Source organism: Herpailurus yagouaroundi, unplaced genomic scaffold (assembly GCF_014898765.1).
Source record: "Herpailurus yagouaroundi ecotype Mexico unplaced genomic scaffold, PumYag 159, whole genome shotgun sequence".
NCBI classification, from domain to species: Eukaryota; Metazoa; Chordata; class Mammalia; order Carnivora; family Felidae; genus Herpailurus; species Herpailurus yagouaroundi.
In genome coordinates, this window is record NW_024412400.1 from 55,673,747 (window position 1) to 55,700,136 (window position 26,390).

The window sequence follows — 26,390 nt, forward strand, 5'->3', positions numbered from 1 at the left end:
ACCTACTGAGCCACCCAGGCACCCCTGCTTTTGTAATTTATAAGTTCTTGGGAACATCTTATTGTAGTCCCAAATAAGATGGCAAGGATATTGTCTTAGAAATGAACCTGGCCAAGAATCTACAAGTCTTGATCAATTCGCAATGGGTGGCAGGCCTGTGCAGTAAAAGAGAGGGTGGTGGGAGTGTGTTCACAAATGTCACCCAAGTGGTTGTTCTCCTCCAGGGAGGGCTCACTCAGCAATGGAAACAGATATACCCAAATACTGCCTGAATAACAGATTCCAGTGGAGATCCTTCAGAAAAATATAGTATTTCCCAAAGTGGAGAGTTGTTTGACATTATGGTGTCATGACCTGAAAGTATTAGGATGAAGGTAATTCCTTAAACCGAGGGGATTGGCAGACAAAGTCAGGCCAGTGAGCAGCTAAGACCTCAGTATTCCTGAGGCATTTGCCGTTCATCAGATTCCAGAGCCTTTCTTCAGAGTCAGAAAAAGTCACCACTCCCCTCATCAAGGGCACTCACCTCTCATTGGGTAGGGGCAAATCTTGAAAGAAATAAAACAGACCCCTATCTCATGATAAATGAAATTGAACTTTCCAATGTGCCTTCCAGGAGAGGGATTCCTGATAAGGAAACATCCATAAGGTAGGCGATGATTACAAACATTGATTTATTTTATCTTCCATCAAGTCTTTTGCAGTAAGATCCCAGGCTTACAAAAGTCCTGTTGATGTAATTTGCCTCAAGGAAATAAGAATATGAATAGAAATGATAAAAGCATGCAATTGATAGAAAGCAGTCTTTCCTCTGTGGTGTTAAATCTATTTCTGTATTGATTTTTGAAATGTGGAAGGTTGTGGTATAGAGTATAGAATCATTTTTAATTTTAAAGTCACTAAGTTTATGAATATCTGTGAGATAAGCAGAATGACTAAATTCTAAAGGGAGACTGTAATATATTGAGATTACTGGGATAGAACTACGTATTTTTGGTTCCATGCAATATTTAATCCCCTTGCAGAGACGATGTGCAATGAAAGTCTTAAAAATCAGGTTTTGTTTAGATTATAATGGTGTGGTATATTTTCAGTTAAGATGATGTAGGCAGTTGCATTAAAAATATGTTTTCTATCACAACAATTATCTGGTAAGGAGAAAAGACATTTTGCTTTAAAAATTTGATATGCCTGTGGTATTTTACAGAACAATTATAAATAAAGACACAAATTTAACATGCATTTGGCTTTCTATGATGGAATTAGTGGAACATTACATTTCTAGATCTATTAGTTATTTTATTTTCACTCCCTTCTCTAAAGGACTTATAATTCATGAATAAAAATTAACTACTGGTTTAAACCTGACTGGAGGGGTTTAGGACAGAAACAAATTTTTTATATATCGTGTTCTTTCTACCAGTGTTTAGGAAAAATAATTATAGACATCTATTTGGATGCCAAATGCTATTTCAATTTTTGAAATTTCATAAAGAACTCTATCATTTATTGTCGATTTTGAAGAAGTCAATTTTTCTGATGACATATCTGCACATACACATAAAAAGAAATGCTATGCTTCTGTGAGAATGAAGTCAGACAAGTCATTAAACAGAGAAATCTTATCTAAAGATCTTTCTGAGAAATAATTTTCTTTCTGAAATTCACCTTGTATCCATTCCTTTTCTAATCTTCCTGCTTCAAGTCCATTGGCAGAAATCCAAATTAAAACTAATAGCTATATTTTTTAATCTTCAAAAAACAATTAGCTGGAGATATACAAAGTATTCCTTAATTAGGCCAAAGGTGGGAAAGAAGATATTCAATTCAAACATGACATTCTTGATCTCATTTTCTTTACTGTTGAATCAAGACTAGACACTTGGCCGCCCTTTTCAATTTCTGGGATTTATGAGATATTAAGCAAGAGTCTATATTAGAAAAATTTTATTTTCATTTATGTGATATCCACCGTAGTAATATGACATTTACTATAATTTAGTCTTACTGGGTAGTTTATAAGATTTGAAATCTCAGGGCTTTGCATAATCTCCTTCCAAGTGTTTTAATTGACATTCTGCTATAATGAACCCCACAGACCATTACCTGGCTAATTGCTTGAGTTACAGTGCTTATACAATGCCATTCTTTGTCCTTGGTCTTTTGGGATATTAAATAGCAAGGCTGTCCTGAAAGAGAAAGTGACTGCTGGTTTTCATGTGAAGCTTTAATGTCTTGGTAGTTTTTTTCAGGAACAGACCCCCTCTGTTCTTCTCTCGGCTGATACCAAACCTGATGCTTATCAGAGACACCCTTATTCTGGGATTCTCAATTCCCTCTGGGAGAGCCCTTGACCTCTAAAGCGTCTTCCAGAGCCATTGCCACAGGTAGAGCTTTCTGTGACCTGATGCGGAAATCCTGGAATAGGCCCTGGAGCAGGTGACAAAATGAAGATATAACAATATTTAATTATTGAGTGCTATGATTAGTCAGAATTTGTTGGGACAAGAATCTTACTACTTTAGAATTAGCAAAGACTTTATTTATGGCTCATCTAGTCCAAACTGACTGCTTTTAATACAGGGACATTGAACCATAGTGGCTGAGTGACTTACCCCAGGTCTCATACAGTTGGTAGTGACCCAGGCTCTGGGCTTCCTTTCATGGAGTTAACAGAACACAGATCCACGAAAATGTTTTGGAGCCTAACGTCAAATTACATAGTTAGAGCCAAGCAGGGAGGTGCTGGGATCAGCATATCAGCACAACCCAGATAAATACAGTGTGGCCTTGGGGCGCCTGGGTGGCGCAGTCGGTTAAGCGTCCGACTTCAGCCAGGTCACGATCTCGCGGTCCGTGAGTTCGAGCCCCGCGTCAGGCTCTGGGCTGATGGCTCAGAGCCTGGAACCTGTTTCCGATTCTGTGTCTCCCTCTCTCTCTGCCCCTCCCCCGTTCATGCTCTGTCTCTCTCTGTCCCCCCAAAAAATAAATAAAACGTTGAAAAAAAATTAAAAAAAAATACAGTGTGGCCTATATCCTTCAATTTTTCCACCTTTATTTTTTATTTTTAGAAATTTTTTTAATGTTTATTTATTTATTTAGAGAGAATGTTAGTGGGGGATGGGCAGAGAGAGAGAGAGAGAGAGAGAGAACTCCAAGTAGGTTCTTTGCTGTCAGTGCAGAGCTCAATGGAGGGCTTTATCCCATGAACCATGAGATCATGACCTGAGCTGAAAACTAGAGTCAGATACTTAACCAAATGACCCACCCAGGTGCCCCTGTTTCTGCCTTTTCTAAATGATGGTACAGGTCATTGACAATGGCCTTATGAATGGTTAGGAGTGATTAAGGGTTTTTAAAGAATTTTTTGAGAACTAGAGACAGGGTAGGAATGAACTCCAATACCTATAAGCCTAGATCGATTTCTCTTGGTAACTCCTGATTAAAATGTTTCTAGAGTGTCTGCTCTAAGTTTGTTAATTTAAGTTATTTGATGGAACTAGTACAGATTCCAATGGGCAGGATAGGGACTGATATATTTTGGGATGTACCCAGTGTCTGTTGACAAACTTCTGACTTTCTGAATGTTTGTTTAGAAGAAGAGCATTGGAGTAGTAGGTTCAGAGCCCCAGACTGAGAAAAAAGGGGGATGGATCTTAAACATGGCAGAAATTAAAGACAAATGGAAATTTGTTTATTGGAGATATTCGTATGATAGAGCATTTCTCTCATGCTGTAACTGCAGTAGTTTTACTTCAGATGAGTTCCCTGCATCTGAGCATGTGAGTGGGCTGATGAAAGGACCAACATACGTCTTTCCACACGGAGGAGCAGCGTAATCAACGGAAGGTAAGCTGCCAGTGATGACGATTCTGTAGCTATCACATCATTCGAAAACCACCTTTCCCTTCAAAGACAAACTCCTTTTCCTTAAAACCCTCCAATCTGTTAGATTCTATATCCTGAAGCTTCCCTGGAACCTCCCCTTCAGAGAATCTCTGGCTAATTGTAGATGGACTGGATGAAGCAGGAGTGAGGATCTTCTAGTCCTTTTCCATAGTGATTCCCAGCCCTACAGAGGAATATCCTACAACAGGCATTCTTCTTGGTCTCCAAAAGGTAATGTGGTTTGCTTAGGTTTGGGCATACTTATTAAATGGGCATATAAATAATTTATACCCAGGAAGTAGGAAAATCTCATTGAGATCTCTGCTTCCTGGAGGAGGTTTCTACCACGGAACTCAGTTTGGCTCCATCATTGATTTTTATTAACATGCCCAAACTCAACAAACAGGTATTAGGAGCACATGTAAATTTTAAGTTCAGTTTTTCAACAGCAACTTTGATAGGTGATTAACTGCTGCTGGGACCAACTAATAAACAAATAGTACACAAATCAATCATGTTCAGGCTCTGTTGCTTTTTTTTTTTTTTCCTTTTTTAATTAATGAACTTTATTGTTTACAGTAGTTCTAGGTTTACAGACGAGCGGAGCAGGAAGTACAGACAGTACCCATCTCCCCACCTAGCCCACCTTTACACTCTATGCCTCACTGCTTTCTTATTTTTTTTTTTTTTCAACGTTTATTTATTTCTGGGACAGAGAGAGACAGAGCATGAACGGGGGAGGGGCAGAGAGAGAGGGAGACACAGAATCGGAAACAGGCTCCAGGCTCTGAGCCATCAGCCCAGAGCCCGACGCGGGGCTCGAACTCACGGACCGCAAGATCGTGACCTGGCTGAAGTCGGACGCTTAACCGACTGCGCCACCCAGGCGCCCCCTCACTGCTTTCTTATAACCGGTGGACTAAGTCAGCCTGCAATGCTGTCCAGCGGCACACTGGCTCGTTCATGCTATGCTCTCACCGCCTCCTTTCTCCCTGTCTCTAAAGTCAGAAAACCACTCCGGCAGACAAACTTGAAATCCCTGAGAAGGAAAAAAAAAAGATGAAACAGAGGCAGTAATTTTGTTCTTGTCTTTGCCTGATCCCATCCTTTAAGGTTTCTTTTAGCTTTTGGAGATGTGGAACGAGGGCTTATTTTCATGTCTAAATTTAATGTGTATTTTTAACCTGTCTATTCATCCATGTAGGTGAGTTTGCTTTTCCACCAACTGGTCACCTGAGTTATTACTTTGTCCTGTCCTATTTTGATTGCTCCAAGCTCTCCTGAGTGCAGTTCTTTTTCTGCACCTAATCCAGTGCCATGGGCCTCGTGTGCCATTTGGAACATTCTGCTTCCTGTCCCACCACCTTGATTTAAGACGGGGTTCAGGGGAAGAGGAGTAGGTGACAAAGTGGTGGCATGCATAGAGAAAAAAAAACAAACTGTCCATGTTTGCTTCTAGACTTTTTTTTTACAGTGTTAGATTCTGAACCAAAGCCAATCCCTTTTATCTAACAGAAAAATGCTGAGAATGTTTCTATTTTACTGCACCCTTGTTATGTACAAGAAGCATTTAATGTGGTGGAATGTAATATTATATTCAATGTGCTTAATAAAATTGTAATGGATTCGCTTATTTAGACACTCTGGGAGAAATAGTCTCCCACTGGATAATAGAAATGGCGGTGCTTTTGCTGCATCTATCAACACAAAGGGATGAGCAAAGCTTATCAGAGCTGATTACGATCACTCTGGAATTGCCCTTAAAAAATAAAGTGGGAAATAGGAATCTGCAGTTACAAAATTTCTCCTTCTTCCTTTTGATGGCATTACATTTGCGAATGAATTCAAAATCTGAGCTTTAGGAGGCCTGTGAGTTTGTTGGAAAAATGGGGCAGGAGAAAACAGCTTATCAGGAATCCTCCACACCAAGGTGGCTTAAGGCACTGAGAACTCAACACGAGGCACCTTACAAAGAAAGGATTATTCAATGGATGTAGCTCTCAAGGCAAGAGAAGGAAGAAGCAGTAGCAACTGTCCTTCCCCAATCTCCTTTTCCTCACACCCTTCTATACCATGCCCTTGTCTTGGGACCTCCCTTCTGAGGGTAAACACACAGGAAGTGACTGTGATGGTAGTGAGCTCTTGTAGCTGCTGTCCCCGACTCTCCATTACACTTTAGGTTACTTATTTAGGCAGGGAAGTCACGGGGATGCCAGCATCCCTTCGGGATGAACAAGCCCTGAAATCATCCCATTACTTGACTGGAGTTCAGACCTCTTACAACCCTACCTCTTTTCCTTTCATACCTCAGCACAGGGAAAGCCTCTCAGCCCGACCCAGTCTGTCCCACTCAAGCTGTTTCATCAGGAGTTGGGGCTAAGATCTTACTTTAAGATCTCCTAAAATCCACTCAGGGAAACTAGGGATTTATTATTCTGGTCTTGGGGAGACAAAATTGACCAAGCATCATTTCTATGCAAACATCTGTGTGTCTAGGTTGTACTTCCTAGTGCAAAACTATCTCAGATTTAGTGTGTGTGTGTGTGTGTGTGTGTGTGTATGTATGTCTTATATGTATATATGTATATGTATATTAAAAACATTTTTTTAATGTTTTTAATTATTTTTGAGACACAGAGAGACAGAGCATGAGCAGGAGAGGGACAGAAAGAGGGAGACACAGCATCTGAAGCAAGGTCCAGGCTCTGAGCCATCAGCACAGAGCCCGACGCAGGGCTTGAACTCACGGACTGTGAGATCATGACCTGAGCTGAAGTCGGGCGCTCAACTGATTGAGCCACCCAGGCGCCCCATGTATATGTATATTTTAAATGTTTATTTATTTATTTTGAGAGAAAGAGAGCACGCACAAGCAGGAGAAAGGCAGAGAGAATCCTAAGCAGACTCCGCACTGTCAGTGCAGAGGCCAATGTGGGGCTTGATGTCACCAATCGTGAGATCATGACCTGAGCTGAAATCAAGAGTTGCATGCCCAGCTGATTGAGCCACCCAGCTACCCCAGGTTCATTGTATATTTTAAAATAAAACCTTGACCAACAACTCAACCTCACCTTGTGTTTCTAAAGGAAAATAATTACTAATCATATTCTTCAAGAATTTTCCCACATGTAGACTCACTGTGGTCTCTTTGTTTTCTCAGAGTGATATAGATTTAAACCACAATCCTAAGAAACCTTCTAAACTCAAACTGTAAACTTAAATTCCAATTTAAATGAGTTGAATATGCAATTTTCAGATAGAAATTAAATAAAATAATGATTGTTTTCCAGAAAGGGGTGATCTTTTAATTGGCAAAATAATGGCAACAAACTTGTAAGCCTTCCTCGTCTCTTACTGCCTGGACTACAACAGCTCCCACCTGCTTTTACTGCTTCTTGTTTTGTCCCCTCTGCAACCATTCTCCACACAATAGCCAGGGCCTCTTCCCTGCTTGAACACTGAGTGACATTTTACAGCCTGTAGAACAAACCCCGCATCCTTACAAAGGTCAACAGCAGTTACACAGTGTGTCCCGGGGGGGCGGGGTGGGGGGACCATGCCAGGCTCCCTCTCTCTCCATACCTCCAGGGCCTTAGGGCCTTCCTTCTCTCTCTGTACCAAGGCACGTCCAGTTCCTGCTGCTTGGAAAACTCTTGTTGCCTGTCTCGTGACCAGCTCCTTCTGATTCATCAATGCTCTTTCCTCAGGCCTTGCTATCAGCTTAAGTGCTACTTGCTCAGATAGGCTTTCTCTAGCAACCTGTCTGAAACAATCTTTCCTTGTCACTCTTTATCAAATACCCCTATTTATTTCCTCCCTACCATTTATTACAGTCTGAAATATTGATTATTTTTACCATCTGATATTTGTCATTGCCATTAGAATGTAAGCTCTGTGACAGCAGATATTTTTTTTCCCTCTAACTCCTGCACATAATACAATGTATGACTCAGCATAGGTGTTTAATAAACACCTGTTGACTGAAAGAAGGAAAGAATAGCATGAAACTTGGGTATGAGAAGGAACACAGCATGGAATATCGGTCATAATGAAATGTGAGAAGACAAAAGTAACTATTAAGATAGAAAAGGAATACGAAACACATAAAAGTTCATCTAATAATTTTATATAACTATACAAAGGTCACAGGGTGAAGGTTGCTCTATATAAAGTAAAACAAATGTCAACACTTTCACAGATGGAGAACTGATCCGTACATATCCACATGCTTCAAATTATTTCAAAGTCAACATTTATACTTAAATCAGCATTCAAGAATGCACCTGAAATACAACATTCGTGTGGATTACATATGTGCAGGCTCAGAACATTGTGGGAGGATCTTCTGACAAAACTTCTTGGGACATAATTGGATCCAGCTAGTTTCTAACAGATTAAGATGTTATAGATGGATGAAGAGTGGTTAGGGTAAGAAAAAGAATGCAAGATTGGATATAAGACAGTATATAAGACAGCCTGGGAGTTTATGATAAAGGAAGTGGAGATAAAGTAATTGGAGAAGAATAATAATGTAGGATTCAGGATGCAGTACAGGCTTAAATCTGGAATTTAGTACGAGTAATTGGGTGCTGATGCAGTCATTGAAGGCGGGAGAGGTACAGGGCTGTCACTAGCTGTCAGGTTTGCCTCTAACCTTCAGAGATTTGGGATTTTGCTATTGATGCCCAGGGCAGGATCTGCAGAAGACTTCTGTCAGTGGTCACAGCCACCTACAGAACCAAGGCAGGAAATCGTGTTGGTGTGTCAAACTTCAGTTCTGCCGAAGTCCCTGCATTCCAGCTGCTGCCAGCAGAAGAATAATGGCTTTTGCTATTTTCCTGTCTTCTGTGTAAGTGTCTCTCACTGGCAGAAACTAAACTGGAACCTGATGACAAGAGATTCTGGGAAAAGTAGTTCTTAGGCTTTGAGCCCTTGAGATATAGAGGAGAACATAAAAGAGGATAGAAATGGGCCAACTGCCAGTCTGACACAATATGAGAATAGGAAACACTTGTCACTGCTTTGAAATACTATTTCTGGCTAGTTAATTTCATTAGATCTAATCCTCACTAAAATAATAGCCCAACAGTTACTAAGGGCACTGTGTTAAGAGCTATTCATGCATTATCTCATTAACTTTCACGACCATACAAAATGAAGCTACAATTATCATCTCCATTTTAGAATCGAGGAACCAAGACTTAGAGAGGTACGCTAACCTGTTCCAAATGAAGCAACTAGTAAGTGGAAGAGCTCAACCCTACTCATGACTGGCCGGCTACAAAGCTAATCCCTTTTAGTCCTTATAGTAGGGTACTTGCTAGTCAGTTATTAAATTTCTTTGTAATCCATGGCCCTAGCCTCCACATGAAACTTGTCAAGTCATTTTACAAACGTAGACTATTAAATCAATATAAATACCTTACTTCTAAGTTGAGAAAAGAACTAATGAATCTTCACAGGATGTCCTCCCAAGCATGGGCACTATCTTAATGAGAGAGAAAAGTATATCAGTAGAGGAAATGTAGTGTCCCCTACACTTAGAGTGGAATTTTATGTTATGAACAGATTTTCACTTATTGTAAAAGTATCTACTGTTATAAGACCACATCATAGACTCTCAAGGTTGGAAGGGGCATTCAAGTTTGAAGAATCTTCAAGATCCCTTCTGATAGCATTTCAACAAAGGTTGGCTCAACCTCTGTTTAGGAACTGTCAATGGGTGCAACTTCCAGGACTGTGGGGGCAGATTGACGAGTTGGGGGAGCACACAGGATGTCTGCTGCTGGTTGAAGATAAGATGGTGCTGCCTGGAGGCCGCTTAGTTCTGTCTCAACGATAGCAAATATGGTGTTAGGCTAGAGATTGGAGCTATTGATATTAGTTAGCTTTTGCTGCTGATCCTGTCAAAATTCCATGACTTACAAATTATAGCTTGAGTGTCTATGGTGGATTCAGGATGGCCAGAGATTATTTGGTACTCCTCTCACTGAGAAGTAGAGGCTATGCCCCTTCCCTTTGAGTCTGCCTGCCCATGACTAATGAAACTTAACACAGATGTTGTGCCATTCTTAGGTATAGCCTAAATGGATTGGTAGCTTCCATGTTCTTGGAATTCTCTCTTTGGGAGCCCCAAGGCATGATTGAAGAAACCTGACAATCTTGAAACTGGCACGCTAGAGAGGCCAGGTGATTGGAGAGCCCACTTTTCTTCCATTTCTAACAAGGCATTGGACTTGCAGTGAGGCCTTTCTAGACTATCCCATGCAATGGCTGAATACTGCTAAGTGACCCTAAGTATGTCTCATGGAGCAGAAGAATCGCATAACTGATCCAGGCCCAAATTCCTGACCATGAAATTGTGAGCTACGATAAAAGTTATTTTCAGTTTCTGAGTTTGAGGTCTTTTTTGCACAAGAGTAGATAACTAGCATGTTCTGGGGGATTCGTGAGGGTTGTTTGGTCTAGACTGGCCTTAACCGGTCTCATCTGGGCTCACTCATATGTCTGAAGATCAGCTAGGGACTATCTAGATTGTACTTGACTAGGGCAGCTTACCTGAACTCTGCTCCATGTGTCTCTCATCTTTCTCTGCGACAAGCAAACTTGTCCATGCATATTCTAGGGAAATGGCCAAACTGCAAGAGAGCAAGTGGAAACACGTAAGGGCTCTTGGAACCTAGGCTTGGATATGGCACCCTGTCACTGCCATCTCATTCTATTGGCCAAAATCACATGGCTGAACTCAAAGTCAAGGGTTTGGAGTACAGACCTCATTTCTTTTGTGCAAAATTCATATATCAAACGGTGTGAATACAGGGTGGAATGGAAAATTGGAGAAAATAATGCAATCTATTACATTTACTTCAGTTCAGTACAGCAAACATTAATAGGATACATATTATTCGCAAACATTACGCTAGGCACTGGGAACATAGAAACAAAAGATACCTAACTTTTTGCTCTTGAAACATTGATGTTCCAGGCAATATTTAGAATTTTTACTTCTAATCACTGTGTTAAGATTTATGCCTGCATTAAACTTCAGCGTTAGCTAGCATCTGAATTATGTTTTATTGTTTCAGTGACTTAAAATTTGATTAGAAGCCCTTACTTGCTTAACTCGTGGAAGTTGTGTTCGGTTAGGTTTTTATGTTTTTTCATCAACATGAAAAAATTTCAATTGAAAAGAAATTACATATATGTACTGTCAGCTTGCTATCAACTCTTCCTCTGTTGGTTTTCAAAGGGCCTATGTTTTCCTCATGCACAAATTCTTGGGGAGCCTCATCATAGTCTTAATGTACCAACTACATTATCCTTTAACATCTGGACTTAAATTGGGAAGCAGGAAGCCACAATGCAAGGAAAACATATGAGGACAATTCACACTTCCTTACATTTGTTGCTCTGCTGATTCTTTTCTGTAGCTCTTTGGTTTCTGGCTGGATGTGCTTTGCTTCCCTCTGTAACTTTGTTTGCTCCACACTAGTACGTGCCACCATCAGAGCCAGACTTCTCATCTCTCTTCTTCATGTCTCCCATTAAGTTCCTGTTTCTTCTCAGTGGGAAATATCTTTCTTCCACTGAAGGGCCTAGAGCTGAGCTCCATGAAGGGTTCAGCTTAATGCCTTCTGCAGCATCAATGGTCACTCATTAATCCCCAGGCAACATGGGACAGTGGAAAGTGCATGGGCTGACTTTGGAGTCAAATGGGCCTAGGTTTTAATCTTAGCTCTACTGCGTACTAAACTGTGAACTCAGGCAGACTACTTAACTTTCTGTGCCTGAATTTTTAAGTACTTTTTCTTTTTAATTTTATTTTTTAAATTTACATCCAAATTAGTTAGCATATAGTGCAACAATGATTTCAGGAGTAGATTTCTTAATGCCCCTTACCCATTTAGCCCATCCCCCCTCCTACAACCCCTCCAGTAACCCTCTGTTTGTTCTCCATATTTACGAGTCTCTTATGTTTTGTTCCCCTCCCTGTTTTTATATGATTTTTCTTCCCTTCCCTTATGGTCATCTGTTTTGTGTCTTAAAGTCCTCATATGAGTGAAGTCATGTGATACTTGTCTTCCTCTATTTCACTTAGCATAATACCCTCCAGTTCCATCCACGTAGTTGCAAATGGCAAGATTTCATTCTTTTTGATTGCTGAGCAATACTCCATTGTATATATATACCACATCTTTATCCATTCATCCATTGATGGGAATTTTTAATTAAATTCCAGTTAATTTACATATAGTGTAATATTAGTTTCAGGTCTATAATATAGTACTATATATAATACAGAGAATTATATATATAGTATATGATATATACCTCCATATATCACCTGATGCTCATCACAAGTGCACTCCTTAATCCCCATCACCTATTTAACCCATCCTTCCATCCACCTCCCCTCTGGTAACCCTCAGTTTGTTCTCTATAGTTAAGAATCTATTTCGTGGTTTATCTCTCTCTCTCTCTCTCTTTTCACCCTTTGCTCATTTGTTTTGCCTCTTAAATTCCACATATGAGTGAAATCATATGACATTTGTCTTTCTCTGACTGATTTATTTCATTTAGCGTAATACTCTCTAGCTTCATCCATGTCATTGCAAATGGCAAGATTTCAATCTTTTTTTATGGCTGAGTAACATACCATATATGTGATTATATACATATCACATCTTCTTTGTCTATTTTTCTATCGACATACACTTGGGCTGTTTCCATAGTTTGGCTATTGTAGATAATGCTACTATAAACATCAGGGTGCATATATCCCTTTGAATTAGTAATTTTGTATCCTTTGAGTAAATAGCAGTGCACTTGCTGGGTACTAGGGTAGTTCTATTTTTAACTTTTTGAGGAACCTCCAAACTGTTTTGCAAAGTGGCTGTACCAGTTTACATTACCACCAACAGTGCAAGAGGGTTCCCCTCTCTCCACATCCTCACCAGCACCTGCTATTTCTTATGTTGTTAATTTTAGCCATTCTGACAGGTGTGAGGTGGTATTTCATTGTAGTTTTGATTTTTATTTCCCTGATGATTAGTGATGTTGAGCATCTTTTCATGTGCCTGTTGGCCCTCTGTATGTCTTCTTTGGAAAAATGTCTACTCATGTCTTCTGCTCATTTTTTGAATGGTTATCTGTTTTTTGGTGTTGAGTTTTATATGCTCTTAGTATATTTTGGATACTAACCCTTTATCTGATATGTCATTTGCAAATATCTTCTCCCATTCCTTCAGTTGCCTTTTAGTTTTGTTGATTGTTTCCTTCGCCGTGCAGAAGGTTTTTATTTTGATGTAGTTCCCATGGTTTGTTTTTGCTTTTGTTTCCCTTGCCTTAGGAGACATACCTAGAAAGAAGTGGCTACAGCTGATGTCAAAGAAGTTACTGCCTGTGTTTTCTTCTAGAATTTTTACGGTTTCACATCTAGGTCTTTCATCCATTTTGAATTTATTTTTGTGTATGGTGTAAGCAAGTGGTCCGCTTTATTCTTTTCCATGTTCCTGGAAAGTTGTTCCATTACCATTTGTGGAAGAGACTGTCTTTTCCAATTGGATATTCTTTCCTGCTTTGTTGAAGATTAATTGACCATATAATTGTAGGTTTATTTCTGGGTTTCCTATTTTGTCCTATTGATCTTTGTGTCTATTTTTGTTGTGCCTGAGTTTTATAATCCATTATATGGGCATAGTAAATCTTATCTTGCATGGTTCATATGTGATGTAATTGAAATAATAATTATAAAGTGCCTGGAAAATGCCTGTCATGTTCCTGGTGTTAGATCCCTTCTCCTCCCAATCCCAACAGCTTATCTCTTACTATATCAGCTTCTCTCTTATTGGCCATTTTAGGATTGGCTTACCGAGAGGCTATCATAACATGTTTTCAGGGTCAGAAATACTTTGTATGCATGGTAAAACACAGACATGTTTTAGTGAGGAAAAAAAAGGGTTATTTTTCCATATGATTTCATTTGTTTAAGAGAGCATAAGTAATGTCTTAGAGCATTTATACTCAGCATTCTGCCAAATTGAGTTCGTGTGGCAAAGTGGCGAGAGAATTAAAAGTTACCAATATTTCACTTTGGACACTTGGCACTTTGGATATTTGCTGTGTTCGGATGTTCAGTGCAGACAAGATCCTTAGGGATGGGGCTGGGTTTTACTTGTCTTTATGTTCTGTGACCCAGCACGGGACCTGGCACTTCAGAGATGCTCAAATAAATGTTTGTTGAACAAATAAATGAATGTTTTACTGACAGCAATTGTGTGAATTGATGAAACTTGAACTATTTTATATATAAATGGAATACTTCTGTTGTCTGGTTTTTGCTGGGCCTGAATTTAGCTGATTGATACTTAGTAACTCTGGTTTATGCGCTCATATTTGCAGGGGTTGGAGGAGAGTGGGGCATCAGGTCTATATTTGGGAAAATGCAGTGTGATCACTTGCCCTTCACACTTTCCTCTTTGCTTTTTCTGTTTTTCATCTTTCCTAGCAGACTGTACACTCCTTAAGGACAAACACCATGGCTTATGTTTGATTTCTCAGTGTTTGTGACATTGTTAATTTTCAGTAAATACTGGTTGAGAGGGTGAATATGGCAGCGAAGACAACTTGAAGGAAAGTTAGCGTTTTGGGATTTTTATATGATTTTAGAAATGCAGCATCTTATCTGAACCCTTTCTCATCTCCTCTGATTTATTCTTCCACTGATCCTGCGCTTGGATTTCTGTTCTTTAGTGTCGTCCTTACAAATGCCATGTGATTTGTGGGAAAGGATTGAGGCTTTGAAATTAAAAAAGCATTTTTTAAAATGTTTATTTACTTTTGAGAGAAAGAGAGACAGAGCATGAGCAGTGGAAGGACAGAGAGAGAGGGAAACACAGAATCTGAAGCAGGCTCCAGGCTCTGAGGTGTCAGCACAGAGCCCAACGTGGGGCTCGAAGTCACGAGCTGTGAGATCATGACCTGAGCCGAAGTCGGACACTTAACCGACTGAGCCAGCCCGGTGCTCTGAGGCTTTGAAATTAAACAGACTTGGATTTCAGCTCTGAATTCATAACTTTCTGATTGCGTGATCTTGAATGAGGAGTAGAACCCCTTGGTTCCTGTGTCCTCGTTCGTGAAGATGAATAGTGTCTTCTACCTGGCAGAGCAGTTTTGAGAACTGATTAGATGGGTGTGTGTAAGGCAGCTGCTCATAGTAGGAGCTCTGTAAATAGTAGGTGTTATTACGATCCTTAACCCATTCTCTTTACCCTCATACTGCTCCTTTTTCCAACCAGAAATCATGCATTTCTACCCCTGGCCATCTGTTGGCAGCATCTGAACGGCCGTGAGTTGCTGGGGACTGCACTTCACAATTTCACTTCATTGGGAACTTTGTCTCATATCACTCTGATTAATAAAAGCCTTAATAAGAATAACCACCCTCTGCCCCATTAAAATAATGCAAGGATAAATGTGAGTTTTCAGGAAAACTCCTCAAATGATGAAGTGAAGAATTGGAGAGTTAAATGACATGTGAAGAATCGGAAGATATATGGGGGCGCCTGGGTGGCGCAGTCGGTTAAGCATCCGACTTCATCCAGGTCACGATCTCGCGGTCCGTGAGTTCGGGCCCCGCGTCAGGCTCTGGGCTGATGGCTCAGAGCCTGGAGCCTGTTTCCGATTCTGTGTCTCCCTCTCTCTCTGCCCCTCCCCCATTCATGCTCTGTCTCTCTCTGTCCCAAAAATGAATAAACGTTGGAAAAAAAAAAAAAAAGAATCGGAAGATATAGCATATATTCAAGTTTATGATCTTTTTATTCCCTCTCTCTCCATTTATTACAATAGATTCTAAAAAATTGCTCTCACAACAGGACCATTATCCCTAGTAGATTTAAGGACCCTTTCACCAGTATTTTTTCTTGAAATAATTGAGTTTGCTGGAATAAACTACTCAGCTCAATATTTTTCATCTCCCTCTAATACAAATGTATTTGATTCCTATAAATCTGAGTGAGGTCAGTCAGGAAATTATACATATTTGTTTTCCACAGGGTATATGAGCTATTAAGTCATGTTGCATTTATTATAGATCATGTTCGCTAGTTGGCAAGATAATTTGAATGATTGAAAACAATATTTTAGAACATGTAGCACTAGGAAAACAACCAGCAAGGAGAATTGAAGCAAAATCTTCCTTATGGTAAATATTTTAAGTAAACAAAATATCCTGTTGTGATTCAAGTACATATTTGCATTAAAATGCATTTAAGATACCATTCAATATTATGCATACTGTTTATTCTTATGGTTCATATGCATTTATATATTTCCTTCTTATATATTTATATCACTTAATCATTACATTTGGATCTCATGTCATATGTGTGTATATATTCCCATTATATCTTTCTTCCAGCCTCAACTATGTGGATGTTTTCTTGGCTGTGTGCCATTTTAATTATTTTGGCTTTTGTTGGTATGGACACAGTAGCAAAGACCACACCGCATCCCAAATTTACGAAGAAATCTGAGGGAAAAGAGATGCCGAAGGGTCTAAAGCCGTCCAGTGGCCCACCTCCAGAAGAAGAGGAAATTCCTTTCACAGAAGTGGCTGAAATGGTGGAACCGACCCCCAACCCCCCAGCCCTAGATTCTGCCTTCGGTACTGCCACTCTCTTCCCCTTTGAAAACTTCACTCTTGACACGGCTGATTTTTTTCTGAATTGCTGTGATTGTTGTTCATCTGTCCCAGGGCAAAAAGGAGAACCTGGAGAGACTGGAAAGCCAGGTATTTGAAAGTGCATGAAGCCATATTTCCTACCTGGATGTTCTTGGAGTTGAGAGGTGGATTGGAGGTAGAATTGTCCCAAAGGTTTCTACATTGTCCTGCAAATGGTGACAGGGTCTAGGTGTAACACTGTGACAAATGCAAATGGGTGCTGTGTTGCCCACCAGCCACATGTGTAGCTATTAATAAAAATAAACATAAACATTAATATTAAAAATTCAGTTCCTCAATGACACTAGCCACATTTCCAATGCTCAATGGCCACACGTGGCCAAAGACTACTGTATTGGGTGGTACAGATACAGAGCATTTTCATCAGTGCAGAAAGTTCTATTGGACAGCGCTGGCTAGAGCAGAAACCAGGCTCCCAACCCCAGCCCTGGCACACAGTTCTTCACATTACAAACTTGCTACCAGTACAGTCTTCTCATTAATGGCTGATGTAAAAAGGGTAAATGAAAATTCTGCTGGCTAGTTAGAATGTGTCTTGACTGATGGATTTCTGGAGTGCTATTTGTAGTTAGGATTAGAAATGGCATGTCTGGGATGGGGAGAATAAGGGGCGGGATTCAGTTTGCTCTTCATTGAGATTCCAAGGCAACACTGTATCCTTGCCCAACAATGTTCGCCATTGAACATCATGGTTACATATTTCAAAATTTAAGATATCTTTAATATATACATTATGCATATACTGAGTTTTACTGTAATACATTTCAGCTTTTACATGTCACATAGCAGAGAACTCAGGTAAAATTGAGAGAGGAGTCTCAGTTTAAAATTCGCTATTCCCTGAAAAAATGACATATATATATTTGTTATGTCTTGCCTGCAGAACTTAAAGTTATAAAAGCAGAAATTGTGCACCCTCATTAAGCTTTTCATTCATTTCATCCTATGGTAGGAACCTTTTGGGAAATGTGATCAATATTCATGCAGAGCTGGAATTAAAAGGTAGAGTTGCTGGGCAGTGGTCAGGGCATGAAGATTTCTGGATTGCTGAATCATTGGAAATGCAATGATACCGAGAAAATCACATTTACCAGAATTCCTCTTAGTATCATATCTGGCTGGTGAGCTGCTTGAGGGTGAAGACCTCCAAGGGCATGGTCAAGTAAACACAGCTGGTTGCTAAACTGTCTTCTAAGGCTGTAGGTCTGTGACATGAGAGCTTTTGTTTCACCCTTTGGTAGATTAGCTGGGCAGTTCTCAGAGCTCAGTCTCTCCTCTAAATACATAGGACAAACATTTTGGATGTATGCCAAATTATTTGCCTGCCTGGGGTGCTCATATGTTTTAGTCTGACCAAGTCAGCACAGAGCAGAGTGTTCAAGAGCTCAGAATGTCTTGTTTATCATGGTCCTACCTTTGGGAAGCGTCATTACCTAAGTCTCAGTTTACAAAGTAGTAGAAGTGGGGGGGTGAGTGGGTGGCTCAGTTGGTTAAGCATCGGACTTGGGCTCAGGTCATGATCTCGTGGTTCATAAGTTTGAGCCTCGTGTTGGGCTCTGTGCTGACAGCTCAGAGCCTGGAGCCTGCTTTGCATTCTGTGTCTCCCTCTCTTTCTGTGCCCCTCCCCTGCTTGTGCTTGTGCTCTCTTTCTCTCTCTCTTTGTCTCAAAAATAAATGAAAATAAAAAAAAAAATTAAGGGGTGCCTGGGTGGCTCAGTCAGTTAAGCATCCGACTTCGGCTAAGGTCATGATCTCATGGTTCTTGAGTTCGAGCCCTGCGACCAGCTCTGTGCTGACAGCTCAGAGCCTGGAGCCCGCTTTGGATTCTGTGTCTCCCTCTCTCTGCTCTTCCCCTGCCGATTCTCTCTTTTTTTCCCTCTCTCTCTCAAAAATAAATAAACAATAAAGAGAGTAGTAAAATGGGATAAGAATAGTACCAACTTCATGGGGTCATCAAGAGACAGAATGAGGTAATACACGTAAAGACTCACTGTGGTACCTGCTAGAATAAGTGCTCAATAAATTGTGTTTGTTTTTCCAGTTAGCTGTAGTAGGAGTCTTTTCCTCTTCTCAGCCTAATAGGGTCTTGTTTCTGAGATTCATAGATATTTATTCTACTGTTTCAGTGTTTCAAAAACGCTGTTTGGTTAAAAAGTTAGAAATCTAGCATAAGAGGGACATTAAACAAACTTGAAAATGACAATAAACCCTCTCAAACCCAACTATTTTATTTTATTATCATTTTTGTAAACTTTATTTGTTTATTTTGAGAGAAAGTGTGTGGGAGAGGCAGAGAGAGAGGGAGAGAGAGAATCCCAAGCAGGCTCTGCACCCCCAGCGCAGAGCCCAATGCAGGGCTCGAACTCACAAACCTCGAGATCATGACCTGAGCTGAAACCAAGAGTTGGACACTTAACTAACTGAGTCACTCAGGCGCCCCACCCACTGTGCTCGTCTTTCAGTTTCTTAAAAACACCATGGTCTTTTCCCGAAATGCTCATCTATGTATTTTGGGGTTGTTTTTTTTTTCTTTTTTCTTTTTCTTTTTTTTTTTTTTTTTTTGTCTCAGAAAATCCTAATTCATTCATTTGTCATTTTCCCAGGGATGTCTTCTCCGATAGCGTAAATTAGGTTCTTTTAGCACAATCTATAACGGGACCTTCCTGTTTTCCTTTGCCTCACTAGCTGCAATGTGATAATTTCTACTTATTGGTGTGGTTATTGTTCAGTGTTTATCTCTCCCAGGCTCTCAGCTCCACCAGGGAAAGAGCAGCTGGGATGTTGATAGCTGATTCTTAACACCTCGTATGGTGCTTGGTGTCTAGGAGGCCTCAGCAATACTTCCTGAAAAAATGCATAAGTGAATGAATGAGAAAACCAAAAATGCTAGGTATTGGGTTTTACTTCCAATTAGAGAGTGTGGTCCATGTGAGGTTAAGAGCCAGATAATCATTTTGTCCTTGTTTGATATGGCAGTGCTTCCCTGAATCGTTTCACTGCTGCCATGAATCCAGTGACAAGGACTAATGGGCTCAATTTATCTATTCAGGTGGCACAAAATTATAAATCAGACAAAAGTATTGTCCTTAGGATTATGTAGTTGTTTTAGTCTTACCCGGATTTTATTATTAAGACTCTGACAGTTATTGGTCTCAATGAAATGATGCCTAAAAAAATTTTTTTTTTCCAGAACTAATGAATTTCAAAAGAGAATTTTTTTTTTTATCCTGATGGTTTTAAATCTCATTTCCAGGTCTTAAGGGAGAGGCTGGTGGAATGGGGATCCCAGGGCCACCAGGAATTGTTGGACCCCCAGGTCCAAAAGGCCAGAAAGGAGAGAAGGGTAGGTACTTATATCTATTTCATGTCAAAACTCAAGACATGTTCTGTATCATTTTTCAGGAGAGCAACCTGCTAAGTAAATACCATATTCTTGCAGGTGGATCAATTTTTAAAAATGTAAAAAACTTGGTAAGGCATATTGCAAGTTATATTTGATATAAAAATGTTAACTTTATAAATAGTCTATTGAGGGACTTTAAACTTTTCTGGTAATGTTTCTCTCTTTCTCTCCACCCTCCCTCCTTCCCCTCCACACATGTAGGCTCTCACGCATCTTGTCTTTTCTTTAAGAGAGAGAGAGAGAGAGAGCGAGAGAGCGCGCGCACGAGAGAGAGGGAGAGCGCAGGCACGTGAGAGCAGGGGAGGGGCAGAGGGAGAGGGAGAGAAAGAATCTTAAGCAGGCTCCACACCCACCCAGAGCCTGATGCGGGGCTCAGTCTCATGAACATGAGATCATGGCCTGAGCAGAAATTAAGAGCTGGACGCCTAACTGACTGAGCCACCCAGGCACCCCTCACACATCTTTTCTATGTCTTGTTGGCCACACAGCTGACCTAGTGACTGGGAACCACAGGGTATAGTCTCTGGGGAAGGATCCTTTCCGGTATACTCCTGAGTGAGCTCTTCCTCATGATACACATTAATTTTGTATTAGATAAAACTAACTAGAGCAGGCAACCCTATAGAATTATTCTGTTTAGGTGGATAGCATCCTTACTAAGGAGAATATGACATGCCTTTTTGGCTCACTCCAATCAGGAGTGGAAAGAGCACTGAATTAAAATGGAAGAAATCAAGCTTGTAGCAATGACCTTGTACCAGTCACTTTACCTCATCTGGAAATCAATGGGGAATAGACTAGGTATTTATTTATACCCTATTTACTATCAAAGAAGATTTATGGTTATGTGTGCTTTCATAGATCTTTTCCGGCTCAGAAATTCTGTAATTCCATAGATCTATCAGCCAGGGGAAATCCCTGGTTCTCTAAGCGCTTCAAGACATTGAGGGAAGGCTATAGATTCACCGGGACATTTAAAAATTCCACAGTGAATACTACCAGCCTGTAGAAATACCATCTATCCATCAAGTTAAATGTTTTAGCCTCAGTGTCACATGTCAAAAGACCTAATATCATCTATACATCACCCTCCACATGGCTGAGGAACTGTCTAACTCATTTCTAGTAGAATATTCAGTGAAGTAATTACTCCAAAAAGATGCTAAGGTAAGAAAGAGCTCCTTCACAGTTGTCAGTTATGCGATTTTCATTCTCGGAAACATTTAATCCTTTTGTGGATGAATTATGTTAGCGGAAAGCCCTGTGAAATAAAGATGAGTGATGAACCTCCCCAGTGATTCATACATTTTGGAAGCCAGACTTCTGGAAGTAGAAGAAAAAACAGGGAAGTATCATAAGATAAGGTTCTTAAGATTACACTTTGATGAAAGATCAAAAGTAGAAATTCATCCAGCCAGTCTCTATAAAGGGGCAACTCTACTTTCTTTTTATTTCCAGACTTAGCTTGGACTCTTGGTTAAGGTTGAAAGTTAAAATAATAAATGAGTTGAATGACTGCATTCTGGTTCATCACCACCTGATTGAGTAAACTCAATGTAAGCAGTTAAATTGAACTTGAGAACCAGAATAACTGTGCAGTAAGGCTGGTATATGAGTATTGACAAGGACGGGGGTTAGAATAGTCCTTCACTTCCATTCAGAGTTGGGGTCTCTCCAAAGGGATACAGATAGTCTCCTGATGGCCTATGGGTTAATTTCCAAATTGTAAATTTTATGTGGAATGGTAATGGAAGGGGGTCAGCTACTTAGAAAACTGCTGAGCAGTTTGTGTGGGATTTCTCTAGCTGGTCTTGTGAAATTTGGTGGTGGGGGGAGTCTTTTCTCACGATTTGTAATTTGACGTGGGATTTCTTTTTCCCTAACAAAAATAAAACAAAAAAACAAAGTAAGTCAGAGAAAGACAAATTTCACATAATTTCACTCATATGTGGAATTTAAGAAACAAAACTGATGAACATAGGGGAAGGGAAGTAAAAATAAGATAAGAAGGGAGGCAAACCATAAGAGACTCTTAAATACAGAGAACAAACTGAAGCTTACTGGAAGGATATTGGGTGGGGGGATGGGCTAAATGGGTGATGGGCATTAAGGAGGGCACTTGTTGGGATGAGCACTGGGCGTTGTACATAAATGATGGATCACTAAATTCTACTCCTGAAATCATTACTACTCTATATGTTAACTAACTTGGGTTTAAATTAAAAAAAAAAAGAAAGTAAAATTTAAAAATTTTCAGCACATAAGAAAGGAGTTATATCTATAAAACCAAATAAATAAAAATTAATAAATTAAAAAAGTAAAAAATATTAGTTGTATCATAAATAATATGGTTGGCAAACTGATGCCAACCAATGTTACATACAGTCATGTTTGACTGTATACAAATTTGTAAACTTTCATACTTCAGTTTCTTCTGTGATAAAAAGTGGTAAAAATATCTGCTCTATCTTTCTTGAGGGGAGATGCTATATACTTCTGTAAATGAAAAATGTTCCCATTGATGAAATGTGCTCTGTTATAGGAGTCTCCCTGTTATCCACGAGGCTATGTTAATATCAAATGAGAATTAATTTTGAATTGAAAAGGTTGGATTAATTTTTAAAAATTATTTACTTATTTTTTTATTTTTTGAAAGAGAGAGAGAGCACTTGAGCACATGCACACACACGAGCAGGGGAGGGTCAGAGAGAGTGGGAGAGAAAGAATACCAAGCAGGCTCCATGCTGGATGTAGAGCCTGACTCTGGGCTGGATCTCATGACAGTGAGATCATAACTTGATGGGAAATCAAGAGTCGACCACTTAACTGACTGAGCCACCAGATTAGTTTTTTTTTTTTACAGTTTATTTATTTATTTTGAAAGAGAGAGAGAGAGAAAGCAAGGGAAGGGCAGAGAGAGAGGGAGACACAGAATCCCAAGCAGCTTCCACACTCTCAGTGTGGAGCCCAACACAGGGCTTGAACTCAGAAACTGTGAGATCATGACCTGTGCTCAAATCCAGAGTTAGATGCTTAACTGACTGAGCCTCCCAGGTGCCCCTGGATTAAATTCTTTAAAAATCTTGTTAAGAACTTGGAACATTACCTGGCACAAAGGAAATGCTCGATACAAGTTAACTATTATTCCTCCTACTATTATTACTGCTATTATCATTTTCAATAAAAATGAATTTAGTGTGGTTGTACTGTAACAGGAGGGGCCTTTAGCAGGTCCAGTATAAAAATGCATTTTGTGGCACTGGGAAATATCCCAAAACCTAGATCTTTAGATTTCTTTTCAAACATGAATTTTTACAGTTCTGTGATTTGTCCAAAGAGCATATGAAAAAAATTCCAAACACAATGAAAATTGGCTTTTCCCTAATGCTCTATGTCAAGGACTGTATATTTACATTTTATATTTATATTTGTATTTATATTCACTATCCTGGATGGTTTTTTTTGTTTAATTTTTTAATATTTTATTTATTTTTGAGAGACAGAGTATGAGTGGGGGAGGGGCAGAGAGAGAGAGGGAGACACAGAATCTGAAGCAGGCTCCAGGCTCCGAGCTGTCAGCACAGAGCCCAACCTGGGGCTCGAACCCACGAAACGTGAGATCATGACCTGAGCCAAAGTCGGAAGCTTAACAGACTGAGCCACCCAGGTGCCCCGGGAAGGGTTTTTGATATGATTAGTTTTAGCTAATTGCAGAATGTGTGCTCTGTGTTATATGGTGGTGACACTCTTTTTTAGGCATTGTGGGGAACATAAAGAAGGGGATGTTTTAACTGTTATTCAAGATTCATAAGAAGAAAAAACAAACACATAAATAACAAGACAAAATATCATGAATTTCATGAGAGATTTGAAGAGCAAGGGGAATGCTGGGGGAAAAGCTGAATTTTGTGCAAAGAGATTGGCACTATCCCAAATCTTGTTTAAATGGTTCACCATCAACTGGAACAAAATATTCCTAATCGTGCTCGATAAATTTTTTTCCCATATCGTTTTTCCTTTATCCATTTTGGTAGAGGAAGTGTTGGATTGTAACATGGTTGCAAAATGGATGTTAGTTATACCATAACTAATATAGTTGGAAGAAAGTTAATCTTGGTATCATTTTAGGATTTAAGGGGGAACGTGGGGACCAAGGAACAAGTGGAGCCCCAGGATACCCGGGAAAACCCGGAGAACCAGGTAGAGTATAAACTGTATCTATTGCGTTCAGTCATGTGTGCAGCACAGCCCCTAATTTTCTTCCTGTTTGTACTTATGCAGGAGGTAAGATGGACATATGAATTGCTTTTATTCTCATACTTCAGTGTCCTGATTGCTGGAGTGCAACAAGTGCTGGTCAGGTAGTTTGGAGACTAAATAAAAGCTTCTGAGCTCGTGTCCTCAGTCTAGCTGTCTTTGGGAAAAAGACAGCTTCAGCTTCTCTGCCTGTGAGATTTTGGGTTTGGATGGACTTCGTGGAGATGTAGGGGAATACTTGGGTTGGGCCAAAACACAAAGGGTAGTGGACTACCATGGGTCGCTGTGGTTCTAAATCCTGTTTCTTATCTTAAAAGTACTAAAAAAAATAGAACTAGATTTATGAGATTTAAATATAGGTTGTCACTCCTTGGTGGCATTAACTCCTCCCCCTGTGAGAGAGCCGCAGGATCCAAATGGCACAGCTGTGGCTGAGACAGGAGTTGGGGTTCCAGTCTCAGTGAGTAGGTGTCATTTCTGTTTCGTGAGCTCTGTGGTAATAGCGTTCTGTTCAATGTGATCCTTGAATGTCATTTGAACTTTCTGTTTCAGGTGGCCTTGGTCCTAAGGGGGAGAGAGGAAACATCGGACTGACCGGAGTGAAGGGGCAAAAAGGCTCCAAAGGGGACACGTGTGCAAATGGTACCCAAGGAGATAAAGGAGACCAGGGGGCTGCGGGCTCACCTGGCTTGAATGGAGAGCCTGGGGCCAAGGGAGAGAAAGGGGAGATGGGGGAAAAGGGCTGCTGTGGGGAGTCTGGGCAGAGGGGAGGGAAGGGAGAAAAAGGTGAGGAGGGTCTGAAAGGGGAAAAAGGTAGCAAAGGAGATACTGGAACGGAAGGCAAAGGCGGCCCAGATGGCCTGCCTGGGGCCCCAGGGGATCCAGGAGTTAAAGGAGAAAAGGGAGAGTTAGGTCCTCCTGGTCTTGCGGGGCCTGTGGGGCCAAAAGGTGAGGTTGGGAGCAAAGGGGTCCGGGGATCTATTGGCAAGAAGGGCTCTCGGGGCTTCAAAGGCTCCAAGGGGGAGGTGGCCAGAGTGCTGCGGTCAGCCTTCAGCGCCACTTTATCGAAGCCTTTCCCTCCTCCCAACATCCCAATCAAATTTGACAAGGTTCTCTATAATGACCAAGGGAATTACAGCCCTGTCACTGGCAAATTTAACTGTAGTGTTCCTGGCGCATATGTATTTTCCTACCATGTCACTGTGAGGGGCAGACCCGTTCGCATCAGCCTGGTGGCCCGGAATAAGAAGCAGTTCAAGTCCAGAGAAACGCTCTATGGCCATGAAATAGACCAGGCCTCTCTTCTTATCATCCTGAAATTAAGTGCAGGGGACCAAGTCTGGTTGGAAGTTTCGAAAGATTGGAATGGGGTCTATGTCAGCCCTGAGGATGATAGCATTTTTACTGGGTTCCTTTTGTACCCGGAGGAAAATTCTGGAATTTCACCATAAGCTGTGTCTTGAACACTGTAGTTTGGGTTCAGTGGAATAAGTCAGGCAACACAGGTAGTGTTACTAAAAAGAACAACTTTCATTATGTTTTTCATGAGTATAAAAATAATACAGAAAAAATAAGAAAAATATTGTATAACCTAAAGTCAATTACTCTGCCTATTTTAAGACATCACTTTAAAAAAATATATTTATATGTATTGGAAACATGTGTCTATTAATTTTGTAGTTAGCTTTTTTCATTTAGCATTATAATGCCATTTCCCATGCCATTTAAATAATATCTGCATATAAAATATGATTGACATCTGTAATTAATAAATATATTCTTACCAAATATCTTGTATATCTCATATAGGTGTGTGCAACTCTTTTCTGTGTGAGTGTAAGGCTAACAAGTGACACATGATGGGCTGGTATGTCTCAAGAGTTTAGACACTGTTAGGATTGACCTCCAATGAAATGGAGCTATTCCCTTGTCAGTTTAATTCAAGGAGAATGCACAGAAAGAATGATAAAAAATAGCTAAAATATATTCAAAATTAATCAATGCAAAAGTTTGCCCATAAAAATCCTGTATTAGGTGGCCATGTGTGTTGGATAAAAGGTAAAAAGTAAGTTTGTAAAAGCGCTCCTGGGTGGCTCAATC

At 40.2% G+C, this 26,390-nt stretch overlaps 1 protein-coding gene across 1 annotated transcript; it reads left to right on the plus strand.

The window, feature by feature from the left end:
* The first annotated feature begins 3,654 nt into the window (after positions 1–3,654).
* OTOL1 (otolin 1) lies at positions 3,655–26,078 on the plus strand. Its single transcript, XM_040479540.1, has 5 exons — positions 3,655–3,849; positions 16,307–16,678; positions 19,884–19,973; positions 24,162–24,233; positions 24,843–26,078. Exons 2-5 carry the CDS (start codon positions 16,315–16,317, stop codon positions 25,739–25,741), a joined length of 1,425 nt encoding a protein of 474 aa, XP_040335474.1. The 5' UTR covers positions 3,655–3,849; positions 16,307–16,314; the 3' UTR covers positions 25,742–26,078.
* The last annotated feature ends 312 nt before the right edge of the window (positions 26,079–26,390 follow it).